Genomic DNA, 13,405 nt, shown 5'->3' with positions numbered 1-13,405 from the left:
GTAAATGAGTACCCTGCTTCCAATTAAAAATGTTTACATCTATGATAAACATGGGGGGGGTAGATTTCCCTTATTTCATTTATGTTTCAGAATCAAGAGAAACTGTAATGACATAAGAACCATGTATATTATGTATATATGTTGATATAGTATGTTTATATTTACATATAATAAATGCATATAACAGTATAATTCAGTGAAACAGAATTGACATCAATTGTAACCAAGGGGAATTGGCCTCCGTAGCTGAAGAAATTTGAACTGTTTCAAGTAACTCCTGGCAGGACAGACTGTAGTATAGCCCCAGAACACAGAACACATTACACGTGTTTTTACATCTTATCATTGTTTTGCTTAGTATGCCATTACTATTAGTTGAGATAATCATTATCTTCTTTTGTAACAGTTGGAAACAAATTACGCTTCTGCAAAGATACGTATCACAAAAGAATCAGGAGTGTGTAAGATTAACTAAACAGGGTATATAAAGATTAAGATCCCTCAAAAGGAGGGTATATTCCACAAGTGGGTGTCGTATCCAGAGGAGCCATGATTTGTATTATGGTATTATTGTTAATAGCCTGTGGACGTATTAGATTTGCCTATCATCTGCTGTAATCTTATGACTCTTAAGTAGTAATGTTTCTGCTTATGTAACTACAGCAGGTATTTAGCTTATTGTTTTTTACTTTTCTGTAGAGCCCTGCCACTCTCTGAGCAAGAAGCTGTCGACAACAGAAACTCTGCGGCAAGCCCGAGGGGCCGAGATACGCCGCCTGCCAGAAGAGCTTGGTTCAGTAGCGGCTGCTATGGGTTAGCTGTGACAGCAGTTTCTCTAATTTACCAAGTGTCTTCTATGGCTAATTTGTTCTACCTTTACGCAGTACAACCATGGTTTCACACAGGCTGCTGTAACAGGCAGTTATTCCATGCAGAATGAGACAGTTATGGCTCTACCACAATGACATGGCGTGGCCCAGCCCGGTGACTCAGACCCGGTACAATAGCAGAGACCTCGGGAGAGAAAGGCGTAGAAGTGTATTAGTAAGCACACAAAAATGACCCCAAATGGGTCCTTAAAGCAAGGAAGAAACCAGCAACACGAGCATCATATTCGTCCTGGCAAAGGGCTCCAGATGCTGCCAACTCGCCGTAACAACAACCCCCCCCCCGCACTGCCACCAGAACGAAACCTCCAAGCTCAGGACCCCGAGCAGCAGTGGCCGGGTGAGCATCACTCCAGGGAAAGGGGTAGGAACTAAGAAGTATGGGTGCATCTTGCAGCTCCCTCACAGGCTGCAAGACCCCGCGCCTCCCCTCCCTGGGCCGCCCCTCACAGCCGGCACCCTTCACACGGCCACGCCGCCGCTAGACCGAGGGGGCGGTGCGAAATGGCGGCGGGGGGCGGGCCGCAGCGCGGGTGGAGCGGGGCGGTGCGAAATGGCGGCAGGGGGCGGGCCGCAGCGCGGGGGGGCGGTGCGAAATGGCGGCGGGCGGCGATGGCGGGGGCCGGGCGGTATTTCTGCACGGCGGGCCGCGGCCTGGAGCCCTTCGTGGCGCGGGAGGTGCGGGCGCGGCTCGGCGCTACGGAGGTGAGGGGGCGCTCGGCGGCCGTGTGGGGGGGCGAGTCGCCTCAGCCCCGCCTGAGAGGGGAAGGGGGTGCGCACCTGTGTGCTGCGTGCGCAGATACGCAGCAGCGTGCGGTGGCGCTGCTGAGCCGCTTAAGCGGCTCGTGGCAAAACGCTTTCCCGTTTGTTTGTTTATCCTCCTTTTTTTCCCGAAGGTGGACTACGTTTCGGGAAAGGTGTTCTTCACCACTGATGCGGAGCTGAGCGACCTGAAGAAACTGAAGTCCGGAGAGCGGTTATTTCTGCTGCTTAAGAAACACGCCCCGCTCCCTGTCTCTAGAAATAAAGGTATTGCGTTCGCCTTTCCCCTCCGGTCACCTCAGCCTTCTGCACCCGAGATGCCCACTGGGAGCCCTAGATAAAATCCTGTGGGCAAAATTAATTTTCGATGGATTTCAACTGCTGTAGTTCTAATAGAGAATAATTAATTCTGACATATTTTTCATTCAGAGACTCCCACATGTGTTTTTGTGCTGAAAATGGCTTAAAGAAAACTGTTTTTAAATAGCTAATTGTATTAGCTCATGTTCTGCTGGTGCTATTTGTATATGTGTGTGTATAACCCTATCCCCACCTGAAAAACTTTCTGAAACTCAAATGCAGTTCTGGACCCCTCAGGCGTGTTACACTTTCTCTGAGGCCAAGCAGACCTAAACATGTATCCTGTGTCACATAACTGTTTGGGACACAAACTTCTTGTAAATCTGAGCGCTTCAGGTAACATCCTGTCTCAGTGTTGGAGTTAAAGCCTCAAGAAGAGGGATGGATATCAGTGTGCTGATGGTGTTTTATGTGGGAGGCTACAGATGGCCTGTAACTTCGAGGATCCAGTTTATCCATGGCTCTAAAACATAAAATGAGAAATAGGGACATCTAAACCTTTTTCCTTGACCACCTTCAAGGTTTCTTGAATTAGCTTCTGTATTCCTTGGGTTATCTTCCCTTTTATCATAGCTAAGTCGACAGGACTAACCATAGGTGTAAGCTTGGGCATGCGTGAGGGACTTTGCAGGATTGAAGGCAGGTTGATCAGTAGCGTGGATAGATTCAGCTCAGAATAAAAGCCACAAATGTATTTGTTTATACAGGAAACCTAAGTGATTTGTGTTCATGTCTGTCTTTCAATCCTGGAAAGTGTCCCAGGCCTCTAATCCTGGACCAAATGTTTTCTGGGGGGGATGACATGGTGGGCCAGTTCTCAGTCTCTGGGAATGACTCTAGAAGTGGTCTGGTCTTCTAGTGCAGCTGAATTTCTACAAATCTGCATTCCAACCTTGCAAAACTTAGTCTTGATTCTGCAGAGCCTGCAATCGGACTGACACGTACATTTCGGTTGATGGGGTACATGAGTGTTGAGAGCTCAGCTGCATTTGTGATGTGTGCTGCTGCAGTCCCTGGGTTCAAACATTAATGAAGTCTAAACACAGTCTCTGTTAACATCTGTTATTAATATGTAGGAAAATCAAATGTTGAGATTGAACTATTTAATCAGAAAGCTCCTTTTCTTGCAGGGAAAGCATTGCATGAAATTAAAAGCCTTGTCATTGAGGAACCGAGATACTGGCTTGATATTATCTCTATTTGGAAAAATCTTCATGGACACAAGGGGGAAAAAGACCATGTCTTTCAAGAAAACCCCTTGCCTCTCAAGAGAAAATCAGAAGAAGAGGTGAATCTTGTAACTAAAAGACAGAAGACAGAGATTCATTCTGAGGAATGTCAAGCAGGAGCAGAAGAGAGCTGTGTGGTAACAGAGGGAATGAGTGATCAGGACTTTCAAGCTGAAAGCAAGACTTCTCTAGAAGACACTTCCAAAAGTAGCGAAGAGAAAGCCATTGATAATGAGGAGCATAGCTTCAGTTTCAGAGTTTCTTGTCGCTGTAGTGGAGCAATTGCCAAAATATTTACTTCACAGGTATGTTAAATTATCTGTGTTTTAAAACAAATTGGTAAAGGTGGAAGGAAATGTGTGGTTTATTTGCAATTTAAATTGTGCTATATGTTCTGGAATAGCAAACTGATCTAACCTTCTTGTGTCTTTTCTCAAAAAGAACATAACCTGCTTTACCTTCAGCAAATAGAAATACAAGCAGTGGTGTTCATTTTGAGGTACGATGTTACCCTGAATGTTTTCCATCTCAGTGCCTTTTATTGAGGAGAGGTAGACAGAAGTAAGAGGCTGAAGTAGATGGGCTTGTGAAAGCTGGTGCAGTCTAAGGAGCAATCTGCTAGCGCCTTACACCTACCCGAAGAGTGTTTCGAAGACAGCAGAGCCAAACTCCTCTCATTTGTGGCAGACAGTGTAATAAGGGGCAAAGACAAATTGCAGCTTGGGAAGTACAGGTTGGGTGTTGGGAAGAACTCATTCCCCAGAAGGGTGGTGCAGCCCTGGGACATGTACCCAGGGGTGGGTCTTGGTCACTGGGGTGTCCGGACTCTGCTAGACGGAGCTCCAGCCACCCTCAGAGAGCAGTGCTATGGAGACCTCCAGAGGCCTCTTCTCACCAGCACTTTTATGGTCTATACTGTATTTCCACTGTGATAAAATAAAAAAGCAGTGTAGCTGCAGTTTATTTACATTTCTCTTTCTTGAAGATAAGTGGTTTAACTGGCGTTTCTTTCCCTCCACCCCTGGTAAAGTTAGTGCCTTGGGAAGATGGGATGCCATGAGCATGCCAACACAAATGCTTATTTAAGTTGGTAGTGTGAGTTTGAACTTAGTCTAAAAAAACAACTTTTTTGTAAGTTGTGGTTGTGCGCTGATAAGTTTGCCTTTAGGTACAGCCATGAGAAAGTGTGTGTGTGTGTGTGACATGAAGATGATGATTATAGGTGTTTGTTGTAACTTTAGCAGGACTTGAACTTCAGTCTCCCGCATTCCAGGTGAGTAATAGTCATTTTGTCCTGCAGTGTGTTTACTCTGTGTCTCTCTTGTCCTATCCTCTTGTGTCTCTTCAGGCCTTTATATGAACAGTTCTGTAGTGATTAAAGAGAGACTGTTTCTCTTCCCAGGTGTTTACAAGGACTGTACAATCAAAGCTGTGTTGTTGGGGTTTTTGTATGTTATATAAGGACTAAAGGGATGTCTTTCTCCCCTTAGCTGTAGTTTTCTTAATTGTGTTATTTTTATTGCCAATTATTATTCTTTCTTCTCACAGGAGATTGGAAGAGCAGTTGGCATAGCACTCATGAAGCAGTTTGGATGGAGGGCTGATTTGCGGAATCCAGATCTAGAGGTAGCACTGTTTGTCTGCCAGATGGTCTTTTGCTGCTTCCAGATTTGCCCGGCATCTCTTGTGTTTTGTTTTCCGCTTCCTTTGCACACCACACTGTGGACTCTCCCTGTTTATCTCTCTGCCACTGCATTTCACCAGAGAGCATCTGGTAGCAAGGAGCAAAGCTCTTCACCAACCAGTATGCTCAGGCCTTCCGGTCCACCTAAGCTCCCAGCGTAAATACCATAAAGGCCAGCATGGGCCTGTACTGTCAGGGGAAGGATCTGCCCAGGGGACAGCTCAGAAGCCTGCACCCTTACAAACTTTTGGACTCTGGCTGACTCTGTTAAAGATGGAGTTCACCTGAGCCACTGGGCAGCTGGTTCAGCCTCTGTAAGGGAAGAGAAAGCAGCAAGGTCCTTTTCTTGAGTAACTCTGTACTTGAGAACTCAGTTTAGGGAAGAGGTTGCAACCTTATGCATCTTCCTAGACCCTGTCTCTTGCAAGCAGCTAGCTTAAGACACCCTCCATGGTGCAAACTGCCTGGGACCTTGGGAAGGACTCGTTGCTCTTGACAAGCTTTCTGCTTCCCTGCACTTGGCATACAGAAGCTGCTGTCAGCATTGATGCTGGGAGGCCTGAGGCCTTCCATGAAAGCTCCCAGTTCATCCACTGGTTCTGTTTTTACCAGACTGTGCATCGAATAAGGCTTTGTTGAAACAGGAATGAAGGGTTTGCTCCTTGCTCGGTCAGATTTTTGCTCTGAAACTGTTTCAAGTGCTGAGGACTGGAACTCTTCAAAAGTAGCATGTTTTCCTTTGGGCTTCTTGGGAAGTGATTGCAGTCATGCAACACCTGTTGGAGAGCTCAGAGCCTTCTCTTTTTGGGATGCTCTCTATGGCACAAGCCATAGGACAAACTCTTGAAGCTCTCTGTATTTCTGGAAGTACTACCCACCTCTGCCTTCCATCTGAAATGCTTGTTAAAGGCACTAGTTTGAAGGGGGAGGGGGGAGAGGAAGGGGAGAGGGGAGGGAGATGAATAATAATCAGCAATTTTTGATGAACTTTCTTCCTGGTGCCAATGTATACAGTGAACTATCTTCTCCTGCTTAGAGTAAATGGTTTTACAGTTAAAGGTTTTACAGTTAAAGGTATCCTTTTGACATTATAAAAAATTGGTTCCCTTAAAGATTTCAATTCTTATACTGTGTGATTTCTTCCAGTTAATCATAATTTCTAAAGCACGTATTTTTGTTGTTAAGCTAGGATCAGACATTCATAGAAACATCCTCTGAGTCTGGTTTAAAGGAGCTAAATTTACGTCATCTCCAGTTGGGAGATTCTAATGTTGGTGTGTTCGTTTGTTTTCTGTCTTTCAGATCTTTGTACATCTGAATGACATTCACTCTGTTGTGGGGATTCCTCTTTTCAGGTAGGCGTTTTCATCACCAGATTTGTTTTGGCAGTACCAGAACTAGCATAATTTCTAAATGATCCTATTGTCCACCATGAATATTTATTGTCTGGGTTAATATTCATTGGACAGTTGTGTGGTCTGTCCGGAGCTTTCCTGAGCATGCAGAGCAGACTTTGCAGTGAGTTCGTAGATGAAAGCAGACTGTCTTTCTGTTTGCAGATCTGAAGTCCACTTCCATTGGTCTTTCATGTTATATGGGCTTTTCTGGCTTGGTTGTACCATCATCTCATGTTGCTTTTACTGTCTGCAGGCTTCCATTAGCCAACAGGGAGTATATCCAAACAGCAGGACTGCGATCAACGATTGCATGGGCCATGGCATCTCTGGCTGAAATCAGTGTAAGTGAATGTTCATGGCAAAGGTGTGGAGACCCAAATGAAGGAGTACTGCTGCCAGTCAGGGCTGAAGCTGCGAGACTGAAGAAGTATTATGGTTTTAATACCTATGCTCTGATCCAAGTCGTAGTATTGGTGCTGAGTTTCAAAAACAAAGAGGAATATTAGGGAAAAACAATATATACTAAAGACAGATTATAGGGGACATAGCGTTGGTTCAAAGGGATCTCTGGAGATCTCTAGTCCTACCTCCCCCTTGGAGTGGGACTGTTGCCAAAATGGTAGATCAGAGGAACCATGACTTTGCCTAACTGAGTCTGGAGAACTTCCAAGGATGGAGAACCTCCACCTGTCTGCCTTATCCCAGGGCTGTGCTACCCTTCCAGGGAAGCAGTTTTACCTTGTACCCAACCAGAGCTCCCTTGGCTCTGCTGGTCATGTTGCTCCTAATGTAGCCTAGGGCAGAGTTTGCCAGATTTGTGACGAGAGCACAATGTCTGCTCGTGTTCAGCTTGATGTCTGCTGTAACCCCAGGTTCTTCTCAGTCAGGCTGTTCCTTCCTGTACTGACACATCTAAATTGCACATCTTTTTTTCACTGTCCATACTTTAAAATTTGTTTGGGGTTCCCCCCCCCCCCCCAAGGAGAACAAGAGTGATCTTTCCCACAGATTAATTTGATACCAATATCTGTCTGCACTCCAGTCATTTTTTTTCTTAAGTGTCACATCAAGACTGGATGCATTTGATGTATTGTTTCTAATGAAGTTATTCAAGCTTTTTGCTATACTGTCTTACAAGCAATTTTGGTGTGGTAAAGCAGTGATCATTGTTAACCACGTTGGGTTCAGCAGTAATTTATAGGTGATGAGCACATCAGAGTAGGCTTTGCATTGGGAGAGGAGTCTTGTCATCCTGCTTGGGATGCAATAAACCCTTTTATTTTTGTAGGCTGGTGCCTTTGTGCTGGATCCCATGTGCGGGTTAGGAACAATACTGCTGGAAGCTGCAAAAGAGTGGCCTGTAAGTATGACAGTCGCAATAAGTGGGACCCTTGCAAGACTGCTTGTAGTTGCATCAGGAAAAATCTGTACCACAGTTATACTGAAGTCCATGTTCTTACTGGAAAATTGGAACCAAATGGGTCTTTCTAGGCAGTTGTTCAAAATGTTTTAGTACTGACACTTCCTCCACAAGAATGTAAAACAGTCCTACACGCTTGTGCGGAAGGGTGCTGGGAGCCCTGTATGTGTGCAGGGTTTGAGTCAGCCATGGGCCTTCTTTTAAAATGCCTGGGCTTACTGTGGGAATGGAAGCGTCAATGGGAGAGTACAATGAGTTGTTGGCATTAGAGGCAGTGCAGCTATCCATAAGTGGCTGGGATCCTGCCGTTAGGACATAGCCCCTGTGTTTCTCTAAACTGCTACTCTCTTGAGCAGCAGAGAACATGAAGGAAGTGGAGATGTCACAAATTTCCCCCCTTCCTCCATCCTCTTGGTCTATGTATTGCTCTTGTGTAATAGTAATGGGTCTCCCAGCAAGGGGTTTGTCCTAAAAGAGCTGTGAAACAAAACAGTTCTGTGGAGGGTTTGTAAAATAAATATACCCGTTTGTCAACGAAATGACTCTTCCCTTTTTCTCTGAACAGGAAGCCTGTTACTGGGGTACTGATATAAGTGATTCACAATTAGAGGGTGCATATGTGAATATTAGGACTGCAGGCCTGATGGATAAGATTGAGTTACTTAAAGCTTCTGTGAAAGGTACGTCTGTAAATGCTCAAAGTGAGGCATGTTTAAAGTCTCCTGTGGTTCTGGGGTTGTGCAGGTAGTGTGCTTATTCTTGATGATCTGTACTAGAGCTAACTTTCAACAAAGAGCTGAGAGGTTACCCTCCGTAATGCTAGTGACTGGATACTTGCTTGTTCTCTCCCCCTCTGAACTTTGGCAAGAATAAACTCAGCTAGAAGACAATAAAAATAATAATTTTCAGACACGGGCAGTAATTTTGTATCTTAATGGGCAATTCGCAACCACAGAGTACTTGCCATATAAGAGTTTTTGTATATTATGGGAACACAACAAAGGCAAATCTGTACATAGTGTGGCTTGTAACTTAATTTTACCAAATGAATAACAGCAGGGGCTCATAAAGTGTAGTGTTGAATTATTACTGTTTTGCAGTGGGCGTACTTTAAATGATGGTGGCTTTTTCTTGGAAGAGGGAATCAGTTTGCTCTCAGTTCATGAACTAGTCTGGGAAGAAGGTAATCATTTTATGACCTTGTTCTGGACCTCAGAGCCTGAATCTGAATTAGTTTTATGTGAAATTCATGACAGACAGAAGCTAGCTGTTCTTCCCTGTGCACAGATGGATGGAGTATAAACATTTCTCTTTCCTTGCAATATTTATTTCTTATTAGAACAATCAGCTATAAAGCCCTGATGAAGCTTGACTTCCAGGAGGTACTCTGATGTCAGGCTTTCCTTATGCTGAATAACTATAGCTGGTGTCTTGGGCACAAGTCAGAAGCTGTTGTTTCTGCATGTTTTGTGAAGGACTGTAGGTAACTTGTCCTTCCACTTGTAGATAAAATGTTTTACTGTAAGTGCTGATCCAAGGATGATTCAAGAAACACCTCTAGCCATTCTGGAAAGGCTGGCATGGAATCGCAGCAGGGTTTAGGTAGGGGAGACCTCTAGAGGTTTTTAGTCCAGCTTTTCTGTTCAGAGCAGGGCTAACCCCAAAGCCAGGTCAGGTTGCTCAGTTTTGAGTTTCCCCAGGGATGGGGAACCTGCAGTCTCTTCCTTCAACCTGCCAGCTACACTCTGGCCAGCACAGCCCAGTATGTGGTTGGCCTTTGTCACAGCAAGGGTGCTCTGCTGGGTCATGGTTGACTTCTTGTTCACCAGCAGTTCACAGGTCCTCTTCTGCAGAGCTGCTCCCCAGCCAGTTGGCTGCCAGACTGGACCCACCAACATATCTGTCCTTCTCACATAAGTCAGGAAGAGAAAACTAACTATTCCTGGGGGGAGGCAGATTTAACATTTGGCTCCTTGCCATTAATATGCGTGCATTTGAACATCTGCGCTATGTAAAGTGCTTGCGAGCTTAACTCTTCTCCCACATGTTGCTTGTAAAGATTTACTGCCTGTTAAGACGCAGCAATTAGTTTGGAAACATCCCATTTTGGAGAGTCTTACTGATGGGGCAAATGTATCACCAGTAACAGAATTTGTGAGCTAAACCATGCTCTCACGCCATTGTCATTACCCAGTCTGCATTGGGTTGGTAGTGTGTGGGATTGGCTTCATAGTGCTGTTTGTGTGGGTAAATAGAGTCTCAGAAGGAGCTATGAATCTGGGTGCATAACCTTTGGAAGAGCTGGCAGATGGTTTTATAAGGTGAATGACAGTGTAGCTCCTGTTCATTTTTCAGATAGTCAGATGTAAAGACCTGCCTTTATTCTACAGCATTGCCATTGCCTTCAGAAAGCTTCGATACTGTGATTTCGGATATTCCGTTTGGGAAGAAGTTCAAGATCACAAAAGACATACTGTTCCTACCGGATATTCTCCAGGAGATGGAGAGGTATGTGTGGTGTTTGACATGCTTGGGGTGTGGTGTAAATGTAATGATGGTTTGCAATCCTGAGCATTCAGTCAGCTTCAAGTTTGCTCTATTCTAAACACTCTCTGGCTCTGTAACCTGATCCTGTGAGGGCTATGAAAGTCTGAGACTTTTTATTTGTCCCTTAAAAGCTCTTGTGGCTTGTCTTGCAAGCTGTGGAAGTGCTGGTGGCAGCGCAGGCTGCTAGGGGGTGGGCATGTTGCCTGAGCCACGCTCACAAGCATTCTTTACAAATCATGATGGTGACAGAAAGGTAAAAGAGGGAAGAGCAGATTTTGAGAAAGAGGAGAGGATTACCTAGCCAAACTTGAAGTATGGCTAGGTAAATTAAACAATAATCCTTTTTCAGTTGATGTCTGCTTGTATTAAATCATAGGCTTTCATTCTGAGTTCACAACCAAGTTTTTTACTGGCCTGCCTCAGCAGGAAAGATTTCAGACCAGCAAATGGTGATATGCATGTTCCCCTCTGTCAGTGTACTGGAATATCCAACTAGCCACCTGGTTTTCTTTTTAAATGCCTCTTTGCATATCTCGCCCTGTCATTTTGTGGCAGAGTTAAGCCAAGCCAATAGTGGGTTGCTTTTAACAAGCAGTTCCAACCACCTGCCCCCCTGCATTTCTTGGCTGAAAGCAAGCTCTTTCTGCAAGATTAGTCTTCAGCTGGGTATTGATCTGACTCACCCAGTACCAGGGATGTGGTGGGAAGATGGTGAAGAAGGTGGGGTAGCTCCACAGAGCATCAGGGCAATCTTAGGTCAGCTTACGCTGACCATCCCTCCCTTTGGCCTTGTTTGACATTCTTACCTTCTGGTCTCACTTTATTTGTTGGGTTGTCCTAAGCAAAATATTTCCTTGGGAAGGTGGAAATGAGGCAGGGACAGTTATCTCGAGAGCCCCAACAATAATACTTTTTCCATCCGCTTGCTGTGAACAGAGCCCATGTGGTCTCTTTTCCTCTTTCAAAGTCAAGTGTAATGTTTCCTCACGTACTAAGAAATAAATAGATTGCAAACAATGGTTAATTTACCTCAGTTTCCTGAGTTTGAAAGACTTCAGTTATGAGTGGAACACTCAAAAGGCAGGCCTTTTACAGTTTCCAGAGGGAAAGGTCAGCTTCTGAATTGCCTTACACACTTGAAAAGCTCTTCCTCTTGCTTTAATGGGAAACTGGTCCTTTGCAAATTGATGCAGGCTCAGGTCTTGCTTCTCTTAATGAGCCCCAAAAAAGGGGTTTTGAAGGTGATACCGTCCTTAATTCTTGGAGGAATTAAGATTAAAAACTGTATCCATCTTCCCTGCTAGCCAAATGGAAAGAACTCTTGAGGTCAGAAATGTTTAGGAGTCAGTAAAGGGCCCAGCTCTCCCATTTAGGAAGAGTTACAAAGATAGGTAATTTAAATACCATTTGGAAACTTAGCTTACTTTGAGCTGTGACCCTTAACATGCTTAGATGTTTTATTGGATGTCAGTGACATCTGAAGTATCAGTAATGTTGAGTTCTGCACAGATGAATGAATGCCGGGGGATGAACACCTAACCTTTATTTTCCTGCAATTGCCAGGGTACTTCGTGTTGGAGGGACTATTGTATTGCTGCTCAGTCAAGATCTCCGTAAGCACATGGACGGCGTTATGAAGCGTGTTGAAAATGATGGGTCTCCTAAAGCTGTTTCTGATGGTGCAAATGAAACCACTGCTGTGAAAGCCTTGAATATTGATGGGAATTCTTCCTCCGTGGTGAATGGTGTTGAAGAATCCTTTCTTAGCAGCGGACAGATGCGTTTTGGGTCTCTGGTGCCAGATGGCATCTATGGGGTTAGCCTGGGAAAGACAGATGCTTTCATATACAAATACAAGAAGATCTCTACTGCTGGGAAACAGTAGCTTTCTTGTGCTGTGCCTGAGTGAACTTGAGTCTTGATACACTTGAAAGCAGCATGGTGGTGAACCAGTGGAACCCTGCTAATCTGAAGCCCATGCTATTTGTTAGCTCACCTTATTTGATTTGGGTGTGATAGGTATTGTTTTTTCCTCCCCTCAGTATCTGGGAGAGGTAGAAAGTACCTGCTAGTGTTTTGAATGCTCTGTTGTAAAATACTGTAATGAGGTAGAGTCCTCAAATCCTTGTTCAAGCAAAACTTCTCATTCCCAAAGAAACTCCTCCTGACAAAGAAGGATTTTGTTTGCAGCAGTAAGAAAAACAAATTTGGTAATATTAAATGTATTTTCACCTTTAGCAATATTTTTTTAAGAAGCCATTCTTGTCTGAAGATGTCTCTAGCTCTTCTTGAGAGCTGGGTGTCTGCTCTGCTCTGTGTGCACTGCAGTCTTTTATTATTTTTAAAGCTAGTTTTCATTTGAAATGTCACTATTCAGATCTATTGGAGTGGAAAATAAACTATTTTCTATATCACTTCTTTGCAGCTATAGCATGTTTCTAACAGGCCCTTTATGCTTCAGTTTAAGTCTGAAGAGACATTTCTACTGCCAGTAATGCTTTGCCTTACTTGATGATGTTACTCTAAGAGCACAACATGGAAGATGGGGAAAACTTTCAGGATGGATGAACAGCTGAAAGGTGACTTCTGCCTGCAAAGAGACATATGGAAAAACTCTTGAAGAGAGATTGATCTTAGAAATTCTTTTACTATATACAAAAGATATTTGGGGGGACACAGTCTTAACTCAAGGCTTTCCCACAGCTGCTCAGCCAACACTGAAGAATTTCTATAGAGAGTTATTGCAAATTGCTTTCAGATGATATTTTGGACAAGCATTTGCAGCTTGGCAAGCTGGGATGGAATCATGCATCGTGTTCCTCTGCCATGATTAGTGCAGAGAACATGTTTAACAGTGCCAGTGGGGGTGTGGGGGTTTTGTGGATTGGGTGTTTGTTTGTTTTGGGGTATTTTTTTCCTGATCCTGAAAAGGTGCTTTGGCTGAGTAAGGAAAGAGACTTTAACCTTCAGCCTAACTGTGCTTCTGGAAAATAAAACTTACTGTTGCTGAGAACTGCTTGTGGAGCCCCTCCACCTTTATACAATGATGAGGTGTCTTACCAATACTATCATTGTGTTCATGGGAAGAGGCCTCTGGAGGCCTCCACAGCCTCCCTGTT

At 44.3% G+C, this 13,405-nt stretch overlaps 1 protein-coding gene across 2 annotated transcripts; it reads left to right on the top strand.

Moving 5' to 3' along the window:
• Positions 1-1,496: 1,496 nt before the first annotated feature.
• Positions 1,497-12,700, top strand: THUMPD2 (THUMP domain containing 2). 2 transcript variants are annotated; one of them, XM_067292866.1, is made up of 10 exons: positions 1,497-1,592; positions 1,784-1,916; positions 3,140-3,543; positions 4,787-4,864; positions 6,225-6,277; positions 6,573-6,660; positions 7,608-7,679; positions 8,305-8,419; positions 10,130-10,247; positions 11,850-12,700. In XM_067292866.1, the coding sequence occupies exons 1-10, from the start codon at positions 1,500-1,502 to the stop codon at positions 12,169-12,171; spliced, it is 1,476 nt and encodes a 491-aa protein (XP_067148967.1). In that variant the 5' UTR covers positions 1,497-1,499; the 3' UTR covers positions 12,172-12,700. The 2 variants fall into 2 exon arrangements, with proteins under 2 accessions (XP_067148967.1, XP_067148966.1); XM_067292865.1 differs by having other exon boundaries at positions 4,787-4,867.
• Positions 12,701-13,405: the final 705 nt, after the last annotated feature.

This window comes from Apteryx mantelli, chromosome 3 (genome assembly GCF_036417845.1).
Source record: "Apteryx mantelli isolate bAptMan1 chromosome 3, bAptMan1.hap1, whole genome shotgun sequence".
Taxonomy (NCBI): domain Eukaryota; kingdom Metazoa; phylum Chordata; class Aves; order Apterygiformes; family Apterygidae; genus Apteryx; species Apteryx mantelli.
This window is presented reverse-complemented; position numbering and strand designations above follow the sequence as displayed.

Bases quoted from the DNA above. Each gene is read 5' to 3' on its own strand.
- THUMPD2 (XM_067292865.1), top strand. From the start codon at position 1,500: ATGGCGGGGGCCGGGCGGTATTTCTGCACGGCGGGCCGCGGCCTGGAG. The intron at 4,868-6,224 runs GCACTGTTTGTC...TCTGTCTTTCAG, and splicing joins GGAATCCAGATCTAGAGGTA to ATCTTTGTACATCTGAATGA. The intron at 7,680-8,304 runs GTAAGTATGACA...TTCTCTGAACAG, and splicing joins AAGCTGCAAAAGAGTGGCCT to GAAGCCTGTTACTGGGGTAC.